Source organism: Rhipicephalus sanguineus, chromosome 7, assembly GCF_013339695.2.
Source record: "Rhipicephalus sanguineus isolate Rsan-2018 chromosome 7, BIME_Rsan_1.4, whole genome shotgun sequence".
Classification (NCBI taxonomy): domain Eukaryota; kingdom Metazoa; phylum Arthropoda; class Arachnida; order Ixodida; family Ixodidae; genus Rhipicephalus; species Rhipicephalus sanguineus.
In genome coordinates this window covers 58,975,483-59,002,158 of record NC_051182.1, presented here as the reverse complement: position 1 = coordinate 59,002,158, position 26,676 = coordinate 58,975,483, and the positions used below count along the sequence as shown (strand labels likewise).

Sequence of the window (26,676 nt, the reverse complement as noted above, 5' to 3'; positions counted from 1 at the left end):
AAATGCTGTCATGTATTTATAAACGACAACTAATCACAACTGCACTCAGAGAATATATAATATATATTATATATATATTATATTATATTATATATATATATATATATATTAATATATTATATATATATATATATATATATATATAATATATATATCAATTATTTTTGGGGTGTTGTCTGCGGCATTCGTTTAAGTAAAAGAGACGGCTACCGCTCTTTAGACATGCCGTTTAGCGTTTTTGGCGCTTCTCCACAAAACATCCAAGGAATCATGGAGGTAGTCGTTGTGCGCTCGCACTTTCTAGACAAATGGTTAAAAAACGTCTGGAAGTAGACGTTATGAACTTCTTTGGCAGAATAGGCTCTGGATTGCCGTATCTGTTGAAAATGCTAATAAAGAGTATACGTCTAAACAAGAAAGATAATTCATTCGCAAACCATGAGACGCTATTTTCTTATTCTCTCATCGTCCTATCATCTGTATTCATAACGGCCCCTTACAATACTAGCCAGTGATCAGGTACCCTTCTTTGAGTATGACACAAAAAGCTCTTAGATAAAACCCATTCGCTCTAGTCCAGCAATGCTACGTCTTATACATTCGAGTTGAATTTTTTTTTTCGTTCACTGTGAAAATCGTACAACCAGAATACTGGTCGCACTTAGAGTTAGCGCACAATTGGGACCATTTGCTTCAAATATAACTGGATATGGTTTCCAACTGGGACCAGCTGCTTCCAGTTCAACTGGTCATGGTTCCCGTTGGTGGCCAGTTGAGTTGTAACTGGGACCAGCTGCTAACTGGAACGGTTGCAACTGGAATCAACTGGAACCAGTTGAGTTGTAGCTGGGACCAGCTGCTAACGGGAACCAGTTGCAACTGAAATCAACTGGGATCAGTTGGCCTGCAACTGGGACCATTTGATCCCAGTTAATACCACTTGAAACCAGTTGGATTCCCAGTTACACATTTTCACCTGGGTATGCAAGCACATTTGACGCGCAAATGTGATATTAAAAAAATGTCTCTTTTAGGTCTTCTCGAAACCCAAGACGTTTATAGCTGTTTGTGGTCGTTTCGAGACGTTTAAATAGAGGTCTTGTGTTTCGTAGGAAGGCTGTGAATCGTATCAGCTGGAGAATCAAGCGTTACCTTTTTTTTGCAGTTGTCCATTGGTCAATCAGAGATGCGATGCACAAATCATTCCATGTACGTGTCTTACTGGAACAATGCCTGTCTTTGTATTAAGGCGAATGAAAGAAGTAAGGCTGATATAAGGTGCAACTCAAAGCGTTTGCTACTCTTAGCGAAATCTGCGAGACAGAGGCTGTAGAGAGTTTTAGTGCCCGGGCCCCCAAGCGGCCCGCGTACGCACGCTCTTGCGTTCCTGCTTACGTGCCCAAGCGCGCTTTGGGGCCGCGGCACTAAAACTCTCTTGTACGTTGCCCACTATAGCTAACTACCAGGATAAAACACCGCAGTGCATGCACAGATGTCGTCTAATTCCCGTGCACACGTTGGCAACGTTCACACATGTAGACAATATTGCCGGACTGATGAAAATATGTGGCTCAACGTACCGTTCTGACAACGTACTGGCAGGAGAGAGAGCAAGAGGACCCAAAGTAACGCGAGTAAGTGGGCAAGTCAGTCTGTTTTACAAAGGGCACGTGATATCTTGGAAGCCTCGTGTATTAGATATATATAATATATATATATATATATATATATCTATATATATATATATATATATATAGATATATATATATATATATATATATACACGGCCCAGGTGCGTCAGCGAACGATCTGTGCATCTCTTCAAGAAAGGGTTTTATTTTCTTGGGTAGATATGAGCCTTGGGGAGGAGTGTACTATCATCGCGGGATGATGATTAGCACGCGCATTGTTCAGGAGGGAAGTTTGTGTGGTAATTCAATAAATCAGTTGTTAGAGCTGCATTCGTCCTGTCTTTGTCTACTCTCGTGCCTCGTCCCCAGCGCAGTCTAAGTTCTGAAAATAAGATTTCGCAGTCACTTATATATGCCATGCTCGCCATGGGCGTAGGCATAAATTTGTGTCAGGGGGGCGGAGGGGGGGGGGCACCTTTTTGATCGGAAGTGGGGGCCGGGCAGGCAGATGTGGTCGCGAGCGTCATTTTGTGTCTACGCCATGGCAAAAAAAAAAAAAAAATATGGAGGGGAGGGTGGGTCACGGGCCCGGGTGCCACCCCATGGCTACGCCACTGATGCTGGCAAACCAAAAATATCTATAAACGTTGGGCAAAACGATAAGAATCATACGGGAAGTCAACTGCCAGCAGTGTGTGAAAAATTCAAAATACGCGCCTAAGCACTATCATCACCATCAATGGAATCTTCGTACTACAGCGAAGCTAAACCGCGTCGTTAATTAGTATGTCAACAGCCACAAACCATAGAGTTAATATATACTGACTCTAGAGGAAAAGCTCCCATAGGGCCCATGCATTGAAACCTATAACCGCATGTGTTCCGCCATGATGGAACGAAAACGACGTGCCAGCGTTGCCAGACCCTGAGACGCTCGCTATATTTGACGGTAGTAATCAGTTTTAATCTACCAACCTAAGCCAGTTACGCGCTGTTCAGAGAACATCAGCTGTTTTTGATGCGTGAAGCCGTGTTAGTGTACGGTTGTCTGTGCAGCTGGTCCGGTTGATAACAGTTAAAATTTCCACTGCCTTTGTGGTTTTTACTAGGCACTCCATACCAAAGTTTCTCCGTTCGCTGGCACAAAGGTCACTCGACAGATTCGCAGCTCGAAGCAAAGTCCGTAGGCCGTGGTCGCGCGCTGATTCGACTTACCATGGCGAGACATCTGTATGCACGTCTTTTTCAGCTCATTGCTGCCGTACTTCAGCGCAGAGAGCCGTAAAGCAGAACAATGTCGATTGCAGCATGCAGCGGCGAATGTGAGTGAGACATCTCCCGAAAGCTTCAATCGAAACTAAAGTTACACGGCCCACGAAGCTTTATCGCCGTTAGAAAGTATAAAAAAGATCGGTTCCGACTAGTTCGTACATAACTTTCAGGGCTTGTCTCATCTATTCTTTGCCGTCCGTCCTGGTTTGCACTGATGCACTGAAGTTCCAGCTCGAAAGAAAAAAGGGCTGTCACATGAAGTCGAGTGGTATGCGGACGAGAGAAAACGCACACAACGGGACACTATGACAACTACGAGACACACGACGCGAACGAAGTTTCAGGGCTTTAACACGGCGCGCAAACCGGCGCAATCGGCCGCAAGCACACACTCGCGTACTCGCGAGTGTTGATATGGTGGTGCCATCTAGTTACCTAGCCTGCAAACGCTCCTTTCCGCTCGCAGTAAATTGCATAAATAGCCGTCGTATTCTTTCGTAGAAGTATTCAAAAAACACAAAACAATATCCGCAAGTTTTTAATTGTGCAGATGCTTCTTTAGGATTGATATGTGATGGCAAGAATGACAACGTTCCAAGATGTCAGCGTTTTGTTATAGGTCTCGCGGCCCAGCTTTTCCTCTAGAGTCAGTATATTAACTCTATGCCACAAACCAACGTTTTCCACAATCTAATAGAATAGGTAATGTTGTCACGACGCACAACTGATGTCATCACGTGTCGTTAAGACGTGACACCAATATGTTAAGTCTTGTTCCTGTAATTTTCATCTCGCTATTAAAAACAAGTTTTAAATTTTTTTGGCTTCTTATGCCTCTATGGCTGCAGGAGAGTTCATCTCGAAGTTGAGTACGAAACTACTATATATATATATATATTATATATATATAATATATATATATATATTATATATATATATATAGTTCTTTACAGTGACGTCATCAACTATAGACGGGTCCATAACCTCCTTGGACGGGTCGAAGCGGGTGAAGCAGGGAATAGCGCATCCACTCATCTCTCTAGCCGTCGTCCACAAACCAGCCACAGGTGATTTTTGTAAACACAACGTCGGGCAGTTGTAGACACTGCGATGTGAACTTTGCTTTACTGCATTTGTCTGGCGCTTCGACTCCACGATGTACCACTAGCGTTGACAGTGTATTGTTGTTGCGCTCCTGACCGATGCGCCGAGACTTCACCATGTGGATGAAACCGGAGGAGATTCTTCTGGCGAACGCGCTGTGGTAAGAGTTCGCTTTCAGCTGTTGGCCAGTGAGACGAGGAATAACTGGGCGATTAATCACTCGTCTCACCTGCTGCTGGCTTCGCCTCTGGGCGAATTTGTCGCGCGTTTGTTTTATTTCACTCATTTCGCCGCACCGAAGTAACCGTTCCCGCTGTTAACGCGCGGTGAACATGGCGCAATTGAACGAGTTTTCTTCTAGTTTGGTTCGTGCGTGTTTTTTCTGCGAAGGCCGCACTCGCTGAACGCCCACTCCTATTTATAACAAACGCGAACGTCGTTCGCTCTCTGACATCTGTCGTAAAAGGATTTCGACATCGATCGTTCATTTCCGCGTATTTGTCGAATTCTTTTCGCGAGCCTTGAAATCGTGAGCCTCGATATTCGAAATAAAACAAAACGCTGTTCGCGAAGCAGAGAAAAATACACAACACGGTGGTCGCAGTCCTACCACGCGCACAATCCTATCGATACAAGCCCGTATCCTGTGACTGTCGCTGCTGCTTTCCTTCAGATAGCGCGTGCTGCTGACACGATAGATTATCTTCGATAGCTGCATTCGTTCTGGGAGTCCCACACTCGCCTTTGCCTGTCTGGGTCTCGTGGCTTATATACGCTTATCTGGCGATAGCCCACATTGATCCGAAAATGGAAATCGTTTGAAATCAATTGCCTTCGGAGCTGTACGATTGTTTTACGGCTTATCGGGGTCATGGAGCGGTCGTTCACGCAAGGTTCGCGTATTCGGGTTGAGAGGCCTTCGTGCAAACCAGTCGGGTGTTTCGGTTTTTGCGAAACAGCTCGCAAAAAGCCTTTTGTGTTAAGATCGACAGCTACACGCTTGCGCTACGTGGCGCCTCGTCGTGCCGTAGTGGTACTGGAATACGCAGCTACACAATCTTTTAAGCGTTATCGGCATTTCACCTTCTGTGACAGGTTTCCAGTGCCATTGTGATAGACAGATTCTGAATGTTTGTGAGTGTTGTTTGTTCTGGCACGCGATACCGTGCGCTTGTTGACACGCTTGCCCAGCTGTATCAAATGACTCGATGCCCATTCGCTCAGTTAAACCGTTAAACAGCCGTTCAAATTCTATGTCAATGCACCGCCTTGTTACAGCTTTTCCAAATGTTTGCAGTTCTGTAGTACTATTGATTCGCACATCATGTTCATCGAAATCGGCTCATGCGGGCTAGCAGAGGGAACACATAACATGTATGAAATGTAGTGTTAAAAATATGTTGAAGCACACTAGAAAGTATGCGAAAATGATATAGAAGTTCGTTGGGCAGTCGCTGGTTTCTCGATCTTGGACAAATGTGAAATGACATTCAATGTACCTTCCAATTGGCGTGCAGTTTGAAGCACAGGCTAATCGTTCACTGTCCAGCGTAAACAAGGCTAATCGTTCACTGTCCAGCGTAAACAAGTGCTTACGACTGCTTTGTCTATGATTAAATTTTGCTAGAAGGTTGTGTTTTATCGTTCCGGATAACACTTAAAATTTTTGCCTACGAATATACGCTGGGCTTCTTGACACATGTTGGTAAATAGCTAGAATATTGCACAGCATACATGTCCTAAAAAAAGAATGTGTACACTTTCGTCTCCACTGTGTTTGTCCTCGCTTTTGTGGTTGTCATTGTCATGCAGTGATTCAGCTACTTGCTTAATTCTTGCTTGCTGAATTTTGTATGGAACAAAATTAAGTGCTGTCGCGACCGGGAGGCAGCTGCTGTTTGGAAAGGATCAGTGTTTCTGCCAACTAAAAAAACAACAACATGGATAACTTACGCAGCCCGTGGATTATGGGCTGTGCTGCTTCACGTTTCCATGTTTCCGTAATGTGACACTTCTGTGTGAGTGACTGACGCAGAAACATATGTCACTTTGTGTTTGCACTGTTTGTTTTAGTTGCCAACCGAAGCAGATAAACCGGTCTGCTGTGATGCTTTCATATGCTTGTACGATGATAATAATTATAATTGTTGGGGTTTAACGTCCCAAAACCACAATTTCATTATGAGAGACGCCGTAGTGGAGGGCTCCGGAAATATTGACCATCTGGTGTTCTTTAACGTGCATCTAAGTCTAAGTACACAAGCCTCAAGCATTTTCGCCTACATCGAAAATGTAGCCGCCCTCGGCCGGAAATTTCATCCTTGCGTATCTGACTGCCTGTTGTATGATGCCTGTTTAAAATTAATCCGGATAAAAACTTCAGGGGAAAACGGAATTCTTCAAGGCAATGATAGGCAGGGCTGCTTTGTCAAGGCAGCCACTCCTGAAACACCAATACCGAAAACACCACTCTCACTGCTAGAAAGACGCTTGGAAAGCGAGAAAAAGCATCAGAAAGTAAAGTGTGGATGGCCTGTTACCACCTTGAAATTCCCGCATCGAAACGCCAGACGTCAGATTTTGGCAAGCATCTACTAGGTCATACATAGTTCCTAATTGGTAAAATGAGCACATCATCCTCTGAGGGGACCATAGACTTAATGTACCAAGTTTCAGGAAATTTCAGAGAGCCAACGTCATCAAAATACGAAAAAATACACTTGAGATCATTGACGGTCACGCACGGAGATTTCAGCGCGAAATTTAAAAATGAAACTTTGGCCTTGATTTTCTCCACTATTAATAAATCTATGATGGCTAGATTAACGACATTCGAGTTCTCGAGTAAGTACAATTATCAATCTAAACCGATTCATTGTTTCACTTTAGCATCCCTTTAAGGTGTACTGTCTTAGTGACGAAGCATTTATTGCAGTGAGGCGTAAGCGTAGTAATATGCATACATTATTTTATTACAATGTTACAAGAACAGAAAACCCAACATCATCCAGCAATGGTTTTATCCAAGCAAATGTGGTAGGACTTCAGTACGTTCCATACACTTCTTTCAGGTCAGGGTTCTAGTTTATACTTTGTTGTGATTATAGCTTTTCTGTGACATTACTGGCTTCTTTTACATCACTAAAGGCTTTTGTTCCAAAGTTTATCACAGTTATTTGAAGTTGAGTGAATTGTTCTTGAAACCCCAGTTTTTTGTAATAGAGTACTTTGCTGTAAAATGTTACAAATGACGATATGGACACATTTCAGTGTTGGTGTGCAGTGTACTGACCATCAAGCTCACAAAACAAAAAGCAAACGAGGCCAAGTTATGGTTTCTGTAAATCCTAATGGAGTTCAGCCCAACTTTACTGGGAAACGTTCACGTGAACAAGGCCTGGTTTTCTGTGGACTTAACAGAAGCACGTAAAAAATGAAATCCAGTCAACTTAGGCAGCTAAAGTAGAGATTCTTATGTATTTTTTAATGATCGGAAGTTCCCTGCTGAATTGCATAGGAACATAAATACAGCCACATAAAAGACTGCATCTGTTAACAGAAAAATAACATTACTGGAATGATTGCAGAGGTTGAAAATGCTGCAAAGATGAAAATAATGAAAAAAGCTTCTTCAGCTCTCGTTTTCCATGATTTATGAAAGTAAATGCTATTTTGCATACTTCTTGGTGGATCATTGCACCGTGAAAGGAACACTGGCCAGGTCAGTTGTGTTTGTGCAGCAGTGCACAGTGCTATCTCTGTCTGTGATGAAGTCTACCTCTATGTATTTAATTTTTTTTAAGTTCTGTTACATAGTGTTCAAGTTTGTTGAAAGAATGTGTGTCATCAATACTGATACGTCAATATGTTGAACGTGGTCCTAAGTTAATTTAATGCGGCCGAGACCTCTTTTGCAAGTAAAGTACAGAAAAATTAATGTGTTGTGAATATATCAGTACGTACAATATAGGGCATGATGATAAGTGAATGAAAGGAGGAATTCACAAGTGGTTAATGGTAACTATAGTCGGGTACAACTTTAGAAAAAAGGAGAGAGCCCCGCCCATATGACCGAAGCGCGGCAGCCGATTGCCTCCGCGGCAAAGAAATAGTCCCGCTTCTTCTCCTTGAGTGGAGTCACCGGCCGTCCGGCTCGTGACGTCAGTCTAGAGCACGCGCCCATTGGTGGAAACGCGTGTGCATCCGCCTTTGAGGTGCAAATGCCGCTTTTTCTAAAGTTGTACCCGACTATAAGTAGATATATTTTCATTTTTTAAAACAATTACAAAGCTGTCGCATTCAAATCAAGAGTCCTAATTCCCCCAAAATGAACAACAATAAACAATCTGCTGTAATTCATATTCTAGCTAGAAGTAAGTTATGATGGAATGCATAATAGGTATAATCAATATTCAAAAGCATATATTCTGGAAATACGTGAGGAACATTATGGTGATAGGTCTTAAAGAAGCCATGTTGTCATAATTGCCATAAATAGCGATACAAATTATAGAGATATGATAAAGGCAAGCTACTATTAAGTTGAGTAAAAAATGGGATAGGTGGTGCTTTCCAAGGTGTAAATGTAATGATGCGAGGAGTTTTTTTTATGCAGTTTGATAAAAAGACCTTTGTGGATTGAACAAACAACTCCGTGTTTTGATGCAATAATTCATGTGGCTGTGGGAAAATGTGGAATATAAAGTGGAATCTACATTGATTGCAAATAGATACAAGCTGTAAGCGCATGTATACTGCACGCATCATTGCATGCAGGCATATACAGGGCTCGCGGATCGAAACGTGTCGTTTTTTTTTTATTGCGATAGCAATTATATGGACAGTCTCGGCTGAATTTTGCCGTCGCCGTCGCCACCGTCATGCACCGTATATGTATAAGTATGTATATATATATAAAAGCCCCAAAGAAAAATAATTCAGAAAAATGCTTCCGAAGCGCGGAATCGAACCAGGGACCTCTTGCTCCGCAGCGAGTGGCGCTACCCACTACGCCACGAAACGCAGATCCTCCACGTAGCTAACGGCGAGCGTTATATACACACTCTTTACCGCTGGACGGACTCTGAGACGGAAGGCGCTTATATGCGTTTCTTCATTACCAGCGAGATGGTGCTAGGAGCGCGACGGGCGCATTTAAAAGTCGTCGGCTCGCTCGCTCGCTTTTTCTTATATTTGCGCAGGGAAAACCTTGCCCTTCCGCTGTCTGCTCGCGCGGTTTTCTCGTGGTGAGGGGAAGAGGGATTTTTCACGCTTTCACCGGGATGTCCGTGCTCATGTTACGGAGCGTACGAAAGTCACTCGAGCTCAAGGGACGCCACTAAACGAACAAGCAGAAGATGAGCGCGAACTATCAAGTGTCATAGCTCGACACTTGAAGCACGCTAGTTTCCTTCGCTGCTTCGGCCGCCTTTGCAACAGGAGCACTGTTCAAACTGAGAGTATCCATTGGCGAGCCTCACTTCGTATAGCATTAGTTTCTTGCTATCGCATTCATTGCTGCACCCTTGCGGCGAAGCTGTGCCTTTTTTAGTATAATGACTGCTATGAGCAATTGCTCATGATACCAGCTTCGTGTTGCTACGAAACTGGCCGCTAGAGGTAATGTTAGCTCCGGTGTAAACATTTGAGTGAAAGTTACGCCGATACAGCACAAACTGTAGATGATGAAAACGAAAGTGCGCACATTGCTTAGTCATAAATATTTTTCAAGGGATTTCTAGGCATCGTTAACCAATCAGTTTATTGTTGAGTTTATAAAAAAATTTTGTAAATGCAGAAAAATTGTGTTGGTAGCAAAAGACAACGGATGACTGAGAACCACGTAGTCTTCATAACCACATATTCTACCACTGTTATCTTGCTTTTTCTCTAAACTTGGCTCACGGAGAAAGAAGTATTTGAGGAGGAGAAACTGCTCAGCCGCTGCAGCGTTCAAGCGCGGCGCAATAGCGTCATGGAGGAAGTGCGGTTTTCGCTGCAGCACGACAGATGACGCTTCCGGTGTGTTGCCATCGTTTACGTGCTCTTCTATGGACGCGACATATAAAAATCGTGATACCGCCTCATACATTGTAAAATTTCTCAGATTTATGCCTGTGACATCAATTGATAGATGTGACAGGAATTTTAGCTGCAGTTACTAAAGATACTGCCGGAATAGCAGGCTGTACAGCGCTTGAAACGAGCTGCATGGGCCCCTTGCTTCTCGCTTGCATGTTGTGCACACGCTTGCGTAGATGACCTTGGGAGGGAAAGTTCCCAATTTGCGCGAGCAAGCTGTCGCACATTTCTTTGGGACTGACAGGCTTTCTGTCTCTTTAGCGCACTCAGTGGCTTCCGCGTTTGTGCCAGCGGCGCTGACTTCTCGAACTTCGCGCATGCTTTTCACACCACAACAAAGGCGCGTAGAAGGAAGTAATGCTCCGTGAACACTTTGCAGATTTTCTACCAGTGCTCCTTTACGATGGGGCAGAAATGTGTTGTGCCGAACTGCAACAGTGGGTACGCATCCTGCAAGGAGTGGGTACACAACCTTCAAAGTTCCTAGTGACCCGGTGAGGTTGGAAGCGTGGGCTCGTGCCATACCAAGAAAGATCGAGGGCTCATGCCTGGTGACTACGTTTGCGAGAAGCACTTCTCGGAGAGTCCCATCATTCATTGAAAAAACTCACAGGGTCCCCTATGCATTAGACTAAGACGACTGGAAGGCGAAAGCCATCTTCTTTTCTTCAGCCGATGTGTATATCCTGCCCAACCCCGTGCAAAAGCTTTCTGCACCTAACGTGGTTTTGCGCTGCCTCCAGGATCGGACCACCGGCAATGCAAAGCAACGATGCCATGTGACGACGTCACAGATTTTGACGATCTGCGACGTCTTGATAACGTCATGTAGTGACGTCATCACGGGATGATGATTTTTCGCATCACTCATGTTGGCACCACCGATGTCGATGGTCAATTTTTGCATTTGATGAGGCATCTAAGGCTTTCAGCTTAAAAATTATACCTAACCTATCGAGTTCACGTTGCCAAAAATTATAGATTTCACGTTCTACGAGATATCTCACTCAGATAATTTTCCTGTATATGACGGCGTTTTTCCCGTTAACTAACCTAAAAATATGGACCTGGCAAGAATGCAGAAGACACACACCCACTTGGGCATCGGAGAGCGCAACGCGTGCATTTTTTCTCTCTCCGCTAGAGGACTGTCATGACAGAGGGCGTGTCAGTGCCCAATTCCGTAACTTTGTTAGGACGCCCGAGCATGCGCAGTTTCATCTCCTCAAGAATTCTTGCTCCGCAACTTGGCTCATTTTAACTGGGGAATGCCCTGTATATGTATGTATGCTTGTGTCCACACGAGCGTGTCAGTGTGTGTGTGTAGACATTCATGGTATATATTAGGTGACATACTAAAGTTTAGGGGTGTGTGATCTTTCGAGGTATAATGGTATGTGTTGGTGTGAATTTATGCTAATCTTTCCTGTATTATTGATTACGCAAACAAATTTTAAGGGTGGATGGTTTCTACAAGGTTCGATAAGCATGTTTTGTTGTCGTGTTGAATGGAATAAAGTAGAGAATCATTGCTTTGCAAGGAGGCTGTTTGTCAGATCTGGGTGCCTGCTTTTGGACAGTGCACTTACAATAGGCAATTTGCAGTGACAGTGAAAAAAAAATTTTATTTCATTGAAATGGGATGACAGCACGGACATAGAGAAGAAAATGTTGTCACCAAACTTGCATTCATAAAGACTAACAGTGTTTATAAACACTAAGGGAAAAAAAAGAACAAGCTAACAAAACATTAGTGAGATGATCTTTTATAAAGTGCTTGTCATCTTAACTAAACCTCGGAACTAGTGGTGAAATTTGTAGCTTATATTCTCATGTTTGGTTTGAAGCATTTTTTTTATGTCAGTCTGTGTTAAAGAGGCATACTGCGCAGGAAACTTAAATGCACCACTTAAGTGGGCAAACTGAGGGTCATTTATATGTTCAAGCTACAGGGTACTTGCGAAGTTCCCAAAAAATTGTATATTCTTAAGGACATTTCATGTTCATTCTCAAAGACGCGTCATGTACAGTGCGGTCCACTGTTAAAGGGAACACTCGAATGTGCACCTTTCAAATTGCTGGCCTCCTAACTACAAGTACATGTGAAAACATTGGTCGTTCACTGCACAAGTCTGTCGAAAGAAGTCAGAACTGTCAACTACCAGTAGTCTTGTGCAAATCGATGCCACTGTGATTTCGCAAAAGATGGAAATGCGGACATGCCCTGCTGGCAAGTGTTCCCTTCAACAGTGGACCCGTCTGCACTTTGAGCACTGGGGCAGAGTCTCTGTGCCACCTGGTATAAGAATAGAACCGGGGGTTGGTTCTAGCAAGATGTGGGAAAAATACGAAGAGAAGCAAGGCGAACTCTGGCTTGTTCATTGAAACAGCTGGGCTGGCTGTCAGTGTCATGTGCTTGGGCCTGCAGAAAAAAAAATGGTGCTCATTGTTCGGCATGCTAGATGCATGTTCTGAATACTTCCTCGAGGTTTAGAACATGCAGGGGAAAATGTAAACCTTTTGGTCAGCCTCTTTCTTCCTCCCTTTTTTTCTTGTTTATTCATACTCTGCTGCTCATAAATTCAGTAATATCCCATGCACTTGTTTCATGTCATAGTTAGCCATAATTATTTCTCTTTTTTTCCTGATTAAGACTGCAGAAAGGTACCAAGGTGCCCGTCAGTACCCAATCAGTACTAATTTTACCAAGTACCCATTTCTATTGCTAGGACTTGGCAACAGAACAGGCAAAACATGACAGAGCGCTGACTGCCAACTTGTTAAGTCCACTAATCCAACCATTTATTCTCCCTGATAGACTACACTTTGATCAGTACTAATATGTGTGGTTGCCCGGTATACATTGAAAGGGTGCAAAGACAAAATACATTAAATTACCACACCAAATTTCAGCAATCTTTGGGATAAATAGGTTGTACTGATTTTGACATGCTTAAACAGGAAGTGCGCTAGTTTCACGAAGACTGTGAGACACATCAACGTGGCGCTGTCCTTGAACAAGTCTGCAGTTTCTATCAGTTCTTTGCATTGGTCAGTTCTTGGTTGGTTCTAAATTTGCATCATATTACCATTTAGGCTCATAGTTAACAGAAACGAATTTCGTACTGTCATTTTTGTTTGCTTTTTGTGTTAATCTTTACCATCTCTTTCGTCGCTGTCGTTCTCCCTTTTTTTCTGTGTTTTTAGCAGCAAGAGCACCAGAGTTCTACGTAACGCGTTACAAGTAATCGATTACTTGTAATCCATTACATTTTCTTGTAACGTTATAATATAATCAATTACTTATTCCGAACTGTAATGTTCTGGGTAATTCAATTACATTTTCTTGTAATCGATTACGGGTAATGAATAATTTTTTTTTTCCCGAAATCAAGTTGTAAGCACTACAACAGTTCTCGTCCCAAAAAATATGCGACCGCTCTGTAGATAGGGGGCCCCTACAGTGCCTATTTTTTTCACCTTTTCCTTGGCCTTACCTGCAACGTCTTAACCGAGCGCCAGCAACAGCGAAGCGCAATGCTTCATAGAGGACATGGACACTAGCATCAAAGCACTGCGCAAATGTGAGCTAGTGTGCAAGGTGTTCCTCTCGCGCATGCATTGTGAGAGTGTTCAGCGTAGTAGCTGACCTCTTAACGAGGAAACATGGAACAATCAGCGATGACAACTTTGAGAAACAACTCCTGTTGAAAGTTAACAATGTGTAACACTATATAACAGAAGCCACAGTAAGCCTCTCAGCCTTGACGCAAGCCTCCAGCCCTTCTCTCTGCCATGCGAGCCACAGTAGTTCGTTCTAGTTTGAGTAAATTTATGTAGGGACGGGCGAATATTCGGGCGTTTCGAATATTCGAACGAATATTAAAGTATTCGAATTCGCTTCGATACGAATTTATATTATTCGAAATTTCGAAGTATTCGAAGTGACCGAATATATGTATGTTTGACTGCACATAAGCCCCTGTAAAGGTGGTTTCATTGCAGCGTCGGGTTGCTTTGCCGTGAAACTACCCATCCAGGGGAAATCTGCACTGCCGCGAAGCCACACTTCAAGGCTAAGTGTACATATTTTTTTTAAGTTTAAAAGCGTAATTTATGGGCTTATATGTGCTAAGGATAGTAATTTTTAAATTTTAACGTATTATACCCCTTATAACTTGCACTCTACTGCTATCCAAATCTTGATAATATTCAAGTTTGCTTTCACTTCATTACAAACAAAAAAAGTGACATTCACTAATGCCTAGTTCCAATCCTTAAAAAATTGTGCAAGGGTCATGACAAAAATGCTCATTTTTCTTAATAATGTGTGGTAATTACTATTCGAACTATTCAATTCGAAATTATTCGACCAAATCACTATTCGCTTCGGATTCGCTTCGAACCTCAAATTCACTATTCGCCCATTCCTAAATTTATGTTATCGTATTACGGCAATAAAATGTTCAAGTAGCGCTAAAGCAATCGATTACATTTCTGTAATTGCTCAGTTACTTTACTGGGGCTCTAGCTGACCACTGTAATCAGTTACATCTTCACAATAGCGGTATTTTACGGGATGCTACCAGGGGGTCTGCTAATTCCTGCCGCTTTGTTCCAATTCATTCATCATGGAGGTTAGTGTCGCACAATCTCACTTAGCTCTCACTCGCTTGTGTCCCCCATTATCTATTGTGCCATCAGTGTAACAGATAATGGACGCATCTTGCTCAATTAATCTCCGTATTTATCATTATATGGATGCAAAAGAGAATGTAAACACAAGCTGAATACGTAAATTGGGTTTCTGTATTACCATAAAAGTCAGTGATCATGAGCAAAAAGCTTGTTAAGCCAAAACTCAACTGTCACTGCTTCAAATTTTTCCAACAAGCTAGTCATGACATTGTAGGTTTAGACCGCATCTGCCTGATTTTAATTAACTTTATTGGCAAGTAAGAAATACATCCTATTCTAAAAGAGCCTAAAGTTTAGCCTATGAAGTTTCAAGGACTGCTTTGCGTTGGCAAAGCAGTGCTGAGGTTTGGCTTGAAATTCAAAATGCCGAAGTTTGGCTTTCAATTTTTTCTTCTGTAATAAGCCTGATTCCGCAGAATTATTCAAAATATATATCTGTAACAAAAAAATATTATCAGTCTAAAATGATCTAGTGTCTCTCTATTTGTACGTTCTGTCCCTCGCCTCTGTCTTTTTCATGATATCAGCTATCACAAATCATATTTGCATTCTTTGTTCAATAGCCGCCATGCATTTCATTGTGCATTGACCACCGCAAAACGATAAATATTCCACTCTTCAGCACCATTGGCTTTTCATATTAATTTTTCCCCCAAGTGTGCAGAGGGCGAATAACTTACCTGCACCACTTAAAAGCATAACTTGCTCCATTAACTTTGAAACCACACTTGACAGTTTTATCCCACAATTCATGTTGTGCCTGACAGAATACTCTGTATCATAACTGTTTCTGTGACATAATTCATTAGTTAACCCGCCGCGGTGGTCTAGTGGTGATGATGCTTGACTGCTGATCCGAAGGTGTTGGGATCGATTCCCAGCTTCGGTGGCCGCATTTTGATGGAGGCGAAATGCTAGAGACGTGTGTACTTAGATTTAGGTTATGGGGTCTGACGAGAGAAAGCGTCACTCTCGGAACACACGGAGACAGTTCACGCGATCGTGCAACAACACATCTGCATTTATTAAAGACTGCTTTTACATCACGATGAGCTCGCCCAGGCCGAACCTAATACACAACTAGCAGCATGCTAAATAACCAGATACAAGTGCTAATGCAATACGCAGAAAACATAACACATACAATGTGCGCATGTGGCATCGCCGACGTCCAACTCACCACGAGGGGCCCACTGGAAACGAGCCGCGGTATCATCCCCCATGGACCCACTGCGGGAGACGTCCATCCACGCACGATACCAAACTGCAAAAAGACTCGCTGCTGTTTCTGTACACCGGTCTATCCTCGCCGACAGGGTGGCGCCACCTTACACTGCGCGATCACGGTGCCACCTCTCCTTCGGCGACTGTTAAACCTAACTGCGGTTAATCCACGAGACACGCATGCGTCATGAAGTGCAAACAACATTACAGGGGGTGCTAGCACCCCCACAAGATGCACATTAAAGAACCCCAAATTTCCAGAGCCCTCCACTATGGCGTCCCTCAAAATCATATCATGGTTTCGGGATGTAAAACCTTAACAATTATCACAATTCATTACTCATGCTTTGTATTTTATTCAGTATATGTTATGCCATTTAAATTGTGCCATGAATTTTTTGTTATTTTTGGGATATTTTTTTGTCATGTATTTGTATGGGTACTTATTTAACACTTCCAGCATAATTCACTCTTTTTGTTTTCATTAATTGTTGACTTATTACACGTGTTTTGTTTTCTTAAAATTTTGTTCCTTAAGACTTTTTTTTGCTAATTTGTATTTTGCCTGTATAACAGCATACTTTGTCATATATTCAGTATATATCTACCTTTGCCCCTCATTTCTGCAATGTACGACTGTACCTTAAGGTTGTATTAAATAATTATATAATCAAGCAAACGAATATATAAAAAAGTCCTTTTAAGCTCTCCCACACCATGCAAACTTTGTAACTTGCCATTTTAGGCACACACTTCGTTTATAAATAATGTGGCAGTCAATTTTAGAAAGGCCATTGTTATGAAGCTTGCAGTACAGTATGGCGTAGGTCCAGCCTTCTAAAGAGTTTTTTCTCGGGTGACATAAGTTTCAATTCGTATCTTTTGTTGACTACTGCATGTACACGTAATTCAAGGACAGATTATTCAAAAGACGGCATCATGTTTTATGCTTGTTTTAGTATATTTGTGATTGGTATTTTTCCTGTGGTCGTTGCCTGTCAGCTATTCGGCAGCTTCCGTCGTGGTGTGGCCGTGGAAAATTAACCATTGTCTGTAGGAAAGCAATCGCGCTACATTTGAGCAATAAATGAAAACTCAACCTGGTGGATTTTGCCGGCTTTTACTGCGTACAAAGAAATGCACAGCAACACATGTTGTCTATCAGCCTTTCGCTTTTACATAGTGTCAGTTGAATTGAATGTCAAGACATTTCTTGAAAAAAAGTTTAGGATGTAGAGCAGCGGTGACCTAATGATTCCTACCAAACACTGTCGCTTTATTGCCCCTCGTCTTCACTTGCTCACTTGAAACATGTGCCTCCAAAGTCGCTCATTACAATAGTAATTATATATATAAAGCATTAATTGGCTAATATAAATGATGAATGTAATGCAGCTAATACCTGCTTCATATGGTCTGATAGCCACACAATCTGCCATTTTTAGCAACTCTGCCTCTGCCACTAAGAATCGTGTATTGCATGCGTCTGACAGTACGTATGGTTTTAGGTCAGCTGATACATATAGAAGTTTTTTAAATAATAAAGCACGCGATACAGCATAATACCTGCCCTGTGGAAATCAGGAGTTTCCTTTTCTGGTCCCTCCCTCTCCCCCTTTCACTTTCTTTCAAGATTTCCTGTCTTCTGTTCATCTCTTTCTACTTTCGATCTTGCACGATATCGCCAGTCTGGAATATTCATATTTGGTTATGGTAGGCACGTACCCTTTTTTATCATCAAAAGTGAATTTTTCAATACCTATCGTCGTGCCTAGGGTTGCCACCTTACCACTAGAAAATAAACGGCTCTTCCGGGGGGGGGGGGGTATTTATACAAGTCGTTGAATTTATACTCAATAGAGAGACACCATGTTCAGTCGGTGTCATGCAGTGTCATGTATTGTATGTATTGTAACATTTTTTGCCTAGTCAGAAGTCAATGTTATGTACCAAAGAAAAGAAAAAAAAAAGAAAGCAGAGCTAACCAAATATTCTGTTGACATAAAAATAAATGCCGTCTACCACTGGTGTAGTGGTTGGGGGAGTAGGTTCAACCCCCCCCCCCCCCAAAAGAATTCTGGCTACGCCACTGCCATCTACATATATGCTGTCTGTCCGTTTGGAACATAAAGCCCCATCAATTATTCTTAATATGTGTAGTCCACAGCCAGGAGCCAGCTCTCGAGTTCTCAGGTGGAGATATCTAGTCTTTCGGAACAGTTATTGACGTAATTTTCGCTGCTTTGAAGGTGGAGAATTTGCACTCATGATGCAAGCACGAAACCACTGCTGTTCATTTTCAGCCTATTTAATTGATCAGTATAACTGGAAAGATCTTGCTTCCAGTTTTTATGGGCACAAAGATAGAAATTGGTTCAAAATTGGGTGAGAGTTTAGTGACCAGCGAAAAATATTTAGTATAAGCTTCATAGTTGAATTTATGCTTATAAAATGCCAAAAATGTAATAATTGCTATGTGATCGCCAAAAAAACTGGCCAATGATGGCCGTTCTTAGGTGCGGACCGGCGACTGGCCCATTGATAAAAAAACGGGCAGGCCAGTCTGAAACCAGGCAGGTGGCAACCCTAATCGTGCCCCAGAATCGTGCTCCATGGGGGTGACTGGCAAGCCCACCGAAAAACATCACTTTTATATATTGCTTCAAATTTCCCTCTACTCCTTTATCCTTTTGGGAATCCTTGATCAACCCACCACGGTGGTCTAGTGGTGGTTGTGCTCAACTGCTGACCCGATGGTCGTTGGATCAAATCCCAGCAGCAGTGGCCGCATTTCGATGGAGGCGAAATGCTAGAGACCTGTGTACTTAGACTTTGGTGCACGTTAAAGAACACCAGATGGTCGAAAATTTCCAGAGCCCTCCACTACGACATCCCTCATAATCGTATGATGATTGTGGGATGTAAAGCGCCAACAGTTGTTGTTATAAAAACTCCTGATCAATCCCCCTAGGAGGGACCGCTCTGTACCACAATCACCACAGCTTACTTGCTGCCTGCATGTTGACCATTTCTGTCAAAAGAAATGAGCATGAAAGGATGTGAGACGAATGACATGTCTTTATTTTTGTTTCAGGGTGACAGAACAGTCGAACGGCTTCTTCACCCTGCAGAGGCGAAAAGGTCACGGCACCAAGGGCCTATCGTCGGTTCTTGTAGGAACACTCGACTCAGTATTTGACAGCAAGGTTAGGGCTTCCTTCGTGTTCCTTTGTTGAACTAAAAAAACTTCACCAATTCATCATCCTGTGACACGCTAGAATTCAACATTTGAAGTATGCATGGTAAGGGTTTGTATGGCTTAGCACATAAATTGTCATCCTGTTTTTAAAATGCTTTTTTTAATGAAGTCGGCATGTCATCGTTGTCGTCAACCTACGCAAAAACGTGTCCTCCTACAGCATTCCAATGACGGCGACAAGGCGCCTGCTTTGACAATGAACCCTTGCTAACAGTATGAATTCAACTTTTGTTTAATGTTCTATTTTAACACACAGGCAACTTTGAACCTCTTTTATTTTTAAAAAAGTCGCCATATCGGTTAGGATAGTTATAATTCATTTTAAGCTTCTGTTTTCATTTGAAGCTTAGGCAGCCCCAAAATCAGCCTTTTTAGCAGGAGACAGCACATTTTCTTTGGGTTCACACAATCCTAGCACCACCAAGATGGATGGTGGTGCTAATATTGTGGTGGCATTCACTTTGGGTGAAGCACATGCCTGCTTGACCAGTCATATTCAGTAAATCTGGAAAGAAGCAATTGCATTATCTAAATGACAAAATATTTTACTTATAAAAAATGCATGGGTGCCTGTGAGGACATTTAGCTTATGGTCAAATAAACAAAGAGTCTACAGAACTGTTTTGTGAGGACATCAAAATAATTGAGGTGGCAAAGGTATTTGACTTTTTTTTTTGGTCACTGCCAATGACCCGTTCCTTGCACTGTGCACAAGTGAATGTACTGTATGTTCTCGGACGGTGCACATTTCGCACTTTTACTACTTTGAGTGAGTACCCATTTGACATGCATTTCAGCCATGAGGAAAGCATCGTAACTGTGCACTGTGAAGCTCACGCATGTGCTGCACTAATGTGTGTTACAAATGTGTTGCTGGAGGTTGCCACTCAGCAGTTCGGGGATTACATCAGGTGGCCTGCAACTATTGAAGGGAATTAATTGTGTCTACTGCACTGTTTATAATCATAATGTTTCCATTCTCACAGCCTGCCCCATATAGAATTCTTCACAAGACCCCCCTCTCTGAGGTCAGCTATGGTGAGTGTGACTTTTGCATGAGTTGTCTGATATCCAGCATGACATAGAGGCAACAACATATGACACCTTACGTTGTATGTACACTCAAACCTCATTATAACAAAGTTACATCTGACACAAAAATAAGTTTGTTATATCCGAAAATTCGTTATAAACATATATTTGTAACACTGTATGTATGACAAGGCTTGTCATATATATGACAAGATTTACTTCATTATAACCGATGATTCGTTCTATCCGTGTTCGTTATACTGAGGCTAGAGTGTATATTTCTTGTATTAGGTATCTGCATAGCGCTAAAGCAGATAAGCACCTGCATTTGTGTAGCCTGAGTATTTTGTGTAATAACTTGCAAACATTGCGTGGCATTATTATTGGACAAATTTATGTGGACTTTCTCGCCGGCTGCTGGAGAACTATGGTTCATGGTACATGGCACAGCCCTAGCTCTGGTGTGCATTCTCGGGATACCCAGCTGTTGGATGTTGTCTTTGTTTGCTGATGCTCAGGACTCCACACGAGAGCAGCATTGTTCACAGTGAGGCTTCATTGGCTGGTGGCTGTTTCTGTTTTCGTCATAATTATTTATGACTTGAGCGAGATCCCATCAGACTCAGGACTTCGCATTACTGCTTGTTGAAATCCAGCTACAAAGTCGCAATAAAAATTACGCTTTCTCTCTTGCGTCGTGACTGAGGAGATGCTGTTTACGTTGTGACGGTGCAGAAGGTAGTAATTCCAACCTGTCCTTTTGTTTTCAGTTGTGGCCACCTCGCTGTCACGTGAGGAGATCTTCCAGAACTGGGCATGGATTGAGCAGAATCTCCTTGAGACACTCAGTGAGTCTACACTCCTGTATATTCATTTGTAGTTACGTAACTTTTAAGTAATAAAGGCGTAGTGTCAACCACAGGGCACAATGGTGCCTAGTATCTCTTAGGGTAACTGCCAAATGGGCATGTTGGTATAGGTTCATAATGAAAAAGCGCCACTTGCACGGACACAACTTGCAACTTCAATTGCTAGTAAGCTCTCCATCCTGTGTTCTTTGTTTGTGTCCGTGCTAGTTGCACTTTTTTCATTATGTGCCTAGTATTGGCGAGAAGTGGCGAGATCAGCGATACGACATGCAAGTGCGCTCAATAGGGGGGTCGTCTGCTATGTTCACTACGGAAGTGCACATGCCCAGCACTTGAAGTCATTCACGAACAATATCTCTTATTTGTATGTTGATAACTTCTCTTCATATTGTCATGTCATTTTAGTTACATGGTGCATGTGCAAATCCATTATTTCGACAGAAGATATGAGAAGTGCATTACGGGTGGCGCATCGTAGGGTACGTGTTCGTCTTCACACCGCATTTTTGTAAACATGATTGTGCAGGTAGCGCTGACGTGGTGTCAGCATTATCTGTAATTAAATGTAGAAAGATTCCCTTCCCTGTGGTGCACTTTGAGTAACAAACAACGTAAGGAACTGTTGACTTACTCGATGTTTCGAGCCTCTAAGCACAATGATTGAACATTCATACACATTGCAAAAAAAAATTGGGAAGCACACTAACCACTGACGTTAAATGGCAAGAAAACTCTTCAGGATACTGCCGCCTGTCATGATAGTCTTTCAAATACATGGTGGTAGCAGGCAATAGCAAAGCTGGCACACTTTCTCCGGGCTCTTCCACCGGCCATTGCTAGGGAGTCACTTAGCTTTAGAAAAAGGCCCATTGTTACTGCCAGTTCTTGATATCTACTTAACCTGCACGTTCAGAAATGGACAGTCCTCTTAACACACTCTTAGAAAATACAACTCCAGGTCTTTAGAATGCCAGGCGATGCTCCCTCACTTCTCTGTTGCAGAGTCCTTCGACTCCGAGGACGAGGCGACGGAGTTTGTTTGCTGCAAGATCCGCAGCCTGGTGGCACAGCGGGAGGTCTCCCTGCTGGAGGTTGACCAGGACAATGCCCAGTTCCGGGTCAACGCCAGCCGCTTTGCCTCCATCTTCAACCTGCCTCCGCAGGAGAAGCTAGTCAACTGTGAGTGCACACCTCTGGGAGCCACATTCTTAGACCCTCTACATGAATTATGTTCTGCGAAAGGTAGCCATAAGTGACAAAGGAACCTGCAAGCGCAAATTTCTTAAATTAATTTTTATTGACAACGGTGATTATGTTAGGCTAGAAGTAAAGAAAGATGTTTTCGGCATGATGACGACTCGACGTCGCTGGTGGGCCTGAAATACTAGAGGTCAATCCAGTGCCATGTGCCAGGGCGTGTAGTGGGTAGCCTGGAACGCCGAGGGCGCCATTGGGGCTGTGAGACAAGGAAAGGGCAGCCGGAGAAATAGAACCAAGTAGCTTAGGCGCTTGGATACTGGAGATGTATGCACGGATTCCTTGAAAAGGAGTGAGAGCACCAAGTTATGAGAATGTTGGACTCTATGGCAGAGCGCGGAGTGTCCGAGTGGCTACCCTTTGTCTTTCTTGCACGCAGACTACTCGTGCAGCTTCTGGAAAGGACGCCTTCCTCAGCAGGGTTGGCTCTACCTGAGCATGCAGCACCTGGCCTTCCACTCGTTCCTGTTCGGACAGACCACCCGACTGCTGCTGCGATGGACCGACATCACGGTCAGTAGGTGAACCGTCGCTGTCACATAAAACCCCAGAAATTATTATTAGTGACAGAAATTGACCCTTTCAGTTTCCATTCTCATTTATTCTGTAGTGAGATTCTGACTTCAACATTGTTTGCACGCTGAGGTATCATATAAGCATTGATTGGTCAGTCGTCTTCAACAGAGATCACATACTAGATGAGGCAGCCTAGTGAACTTATGCCCACAATTCAAACAGGAACATTGTTTTCTGGTAAACCTTCGCAGGATGAAAAAAAAAAGGAGGGTGCAGTAAACAAACTAACCAGGCTAACTTTCTGTTGAATCTTCTAAAACAGTTGAGTCACGGCACCTAGTGATAATATATTCTCTTAGTTCAGCAGTTTCTGTTACACTCTGACCGTTCTGACCAATCTGACCAATCATCCGTCTGACTGCTCTTCTCAGCAACATCATTGCTGCTCATAGAAACAAAATTGAGCATGAGAGACGACTCAGCATACCGTTTTTATTTATATTTCGTGTTGATGCTTTGATTGTTAGCTTTTGTGACCAACTCTCTGCATGTTCTTGTTGGATTATCTTCCAGACCCTGGAGAGGAGCAACAACTTCTTGTTCCCGGAGACCATCATGGTTGCCAGCAGACAGAAGAAGGTGAACAGATGTCGTTGTTTCTTCTCAACTTCTTACAATGCCATCGTGAGTACCAGGTGGTGCAATAGAGCCAGTTAAACTTGACTTAGAATGTTCAAGTACTCCCGAAAGTTTGTAAATTCGCATTCATGAACTGCTATAGGATTCTACGGCACCTTGCTGCAGCACTGCCGTTGTAGTATTTACTAGGAATTATAGTTTAATTACTTTAGTTAATTGGCAAAATAAAGTGCTACACCTACTTGCATATAGTGTTCGTATTGCTGAGCTGACAAGCAGTGGAGAAAACATCTGCTTGTCACTTAAATATTATTTCTTAGAAACATGCTTTTGTCAAAATAGATCACCCACTTTTTACACTGCATTTTGCTTTAGTAAGTTTATATTTGCAATCCACATTATTATGCTAATGACTGTGATGTTCATATTTAGACTCAATGGACCCGTTTAGAACTCGGTATAAATGCACAATTAAAGAAATCCTGAGGTGCAGTGAGGAGTGACTCACTTGAGGAGGGGCTGACACATTTGGGCTTTTTTTCTTTTCCAGCACTATTTTTCCATGTTCACCAACATCGTAGAGACGTTTGCACTCATGGAGCAGTTGGCAAACCTGGCCATGAGACAGTAAGTTCATCTTTTCGTGTTCTAAAACAATTCCGTTCCATTGTTACTGTCCACCTCTTCAGAATCTGCCATCATGATAAAGTGTGAAAAAATAGAGCTGTGCGAATAGCAAAATTTTGGGTGCGAAGCGAATTCGAATATTGAAGTGTGAGTGCGAATTGAATCGAATATTTTTCGAATATTTCTCGAATATTTTTCAAATACTTTTCGAATACTTCGAAGCGAAATTGCAGAAAAAAAATTTAGAGAGGATTCCTAAGCATATTCTTATAAGATAGCAACATGAATGTGTTTCTTTTCGCTAGGCTGATGAAGCACTGGCGGGGTGGTGTTTCATAGTTGTCTTATCAAGAATGAGGCAATGTAGAGGCCGAATTGTATTTACGTACATGATTAGGTGCAACCAAAGTGTTGCCGTCAACACTTTACACGTTAGAGGCAAAGATGCCATTTCCTCAGCCTCTCCTCCTCTGATGCCCAACTGATGTGGCGGACAAGGGTCTGCTCCCTTCAAGTCCGCAGTTCCAAATCTGCCTCGTAGACTTCGATATATGAGAACATCCGAAATTTTGGATGCTAAAAAGTTTCGGCTTCCGATTTTTCGGACTTCCTGCCCAAATTTCAGGTCCAAAACAGCATTAATTGAGCCCCCACCTCTGCCACATCTTTCGTCTCCATGTTGGAACCAGCGTTTTCTTGATTTAATACATTTGCGACCGTAGCAGAGCTTGAAAGGCAGCTTTGCCGCAATACCGGAATGTGATGAGGTGAAGCATATTGAAACTCTAGGGACCACTTCCAATCGGACGTTGTCTCTTGGCAAAGTTTGACCGTAACGGAGCTTGAAAGGCAGCTTTGCCGCAATACTGGGGTGTAATGAGGTGAAGCATATTAAAAATTTAGGGACCATTTCCAATCGGGCGTTGACTGTCTCTTGGCTAAGTTCGACCGTAACGGAGCTTGAAAGGCAGCTTTGCCGCAATACCGGAGTGTAATGAGGTGAAGCATAATGAAAATCTAGGGTCCACATCCAATCCGACGTTGACTGTCTCTTGGCAAAGTTCGACCGTAACAGAGCTTGAAAGGCAGCTTTGCCGCAATACGAGAGTGTAATGAGGCGAAGCATATTGAAAATCTGAAGGGGTCACTTTCAATCGGACGTTGACTGTATTTGTTTTTGGGAAGTTCCAATAGTTCGAATAGTAAAATTCCAGTGCGAATCGAATAGCAAACACTATTCGAAAAATATTCGAAATTTCGAATATTCGCACACCCCTATGAAAAATAAATTGGAATTCCTCTAGAATTGCCATTTAACATTTAACTTTCTGAAGTGCATATTCAAATTTTGACGTGAATGTGGGTTTGTCAACAGGGTCACATAGTTGCACTGCATCACATGGTCACAGTCAGACTCACACTGGCATCCCATCATCACACTGGTCATATGGTCACACTGGCATGACATGGTCACACTGGTGCTGCATGGTCACAGTCACAGTGGTCACACTGCTGGAGTCCACAAGTTGAGGGCTGGCTCATGAAAGGAGAAAGTTGCCACCCATACGTTTTGTAGCTCAAGACTACTAAAGATTTTTTGAAAAGAACGTTCCTCTCAGATGTTAGAACGACTGCCTCAAATGTCGTTGATCCTGGGTTTGAATCCCACATCAGGACAAATATTTCATCAACTGTGAAGCTTTCTTTCTGAAACACCTGTGTGGCTGCCTTTCTTACAGCAGAGTTGTAGATGATGCTCCTTCTTGATTTTAAATAGTTATACAGTCGAACCTCGATATATCGAACGGCACGTCGATCGCGAAATAGTTCGATATATCCAGAATTCGATATAAAAAATCACGTAAAAAATGCGTCAAGAACTTGTGGAAAACAACCAACGAACCAATCGTGGTGCAGTAAATACTCACTTGAAGATTCAAACAAAGTATTTATTGTGTTGGCTTAAAATACTGAAAAAGAGTAGCCTGCTTTTTGTTGGCAATGGCGTGTTTGACGACTGCGTCCTCAACATAGTCCAGGCGATCCACAAGTGAAAGGCCGGTGCCTTCAATCGCGCTGCAGTGGCGGCGCGCAAGGGCCAAAGCGGCTACGACCTCAGCTGATGTCGGGAGCGGGGCACCATCAGCGCTTGCGGGATCCACCTCGGCAGCGTCTTCATTCGGCTGCTCAGCGGTAGCTTCGGCGACGATCTCTACATCCGTTAGCTCCGCCGTTGTACCAGTGCTGTCGTCACCTCCAACGAAGTCTTCGATGCACATGCTTTGCGGCTCCGCACCAACAAAGCTCTCCAGCTTGCTCCACGTTTCGGCGAGCTCGCTTTCTTCATCTGCGCATGCCAACTCAGCTTCCTCGGATTCTTCCACTGATGCTTCGTCAATGCGTCCACCGAAGCCCGCATGCCGAAAGCAGTTGGCTATCGTCGACTGCTTGACGTTTTCCCACGACG

The 26,676-nt window shown here is 42.9% G+C and overlaps 1 protein-coding gene across 1 annotated transcript in view; it reads left to right on the top strand.

Moving 5' to 3' along the window:
- LOC119399469 (TBC1 domain family member 9-like) overlaps positions 1–26,676 on the top strand; it is a 705,668-nt gene that overhangs the window by 588,668 nt on the left and 90,324 nt on the right. Inside the window, 5 exon segments of the mRNA XM_049417714.1 lie at positions 21,072–21,149; positions 22,173–22,349; positions 22,807–22,940; positions 23,517–23,582; positions 24,133–24,209. Coding sequence (XP_049273671.1) covers positions 21,072–21,149; positions 22,173–22,349; positions 22,807–22,940; positions 23,517–23,582; positions 24,133–24,209 — 532 coding nt within the window.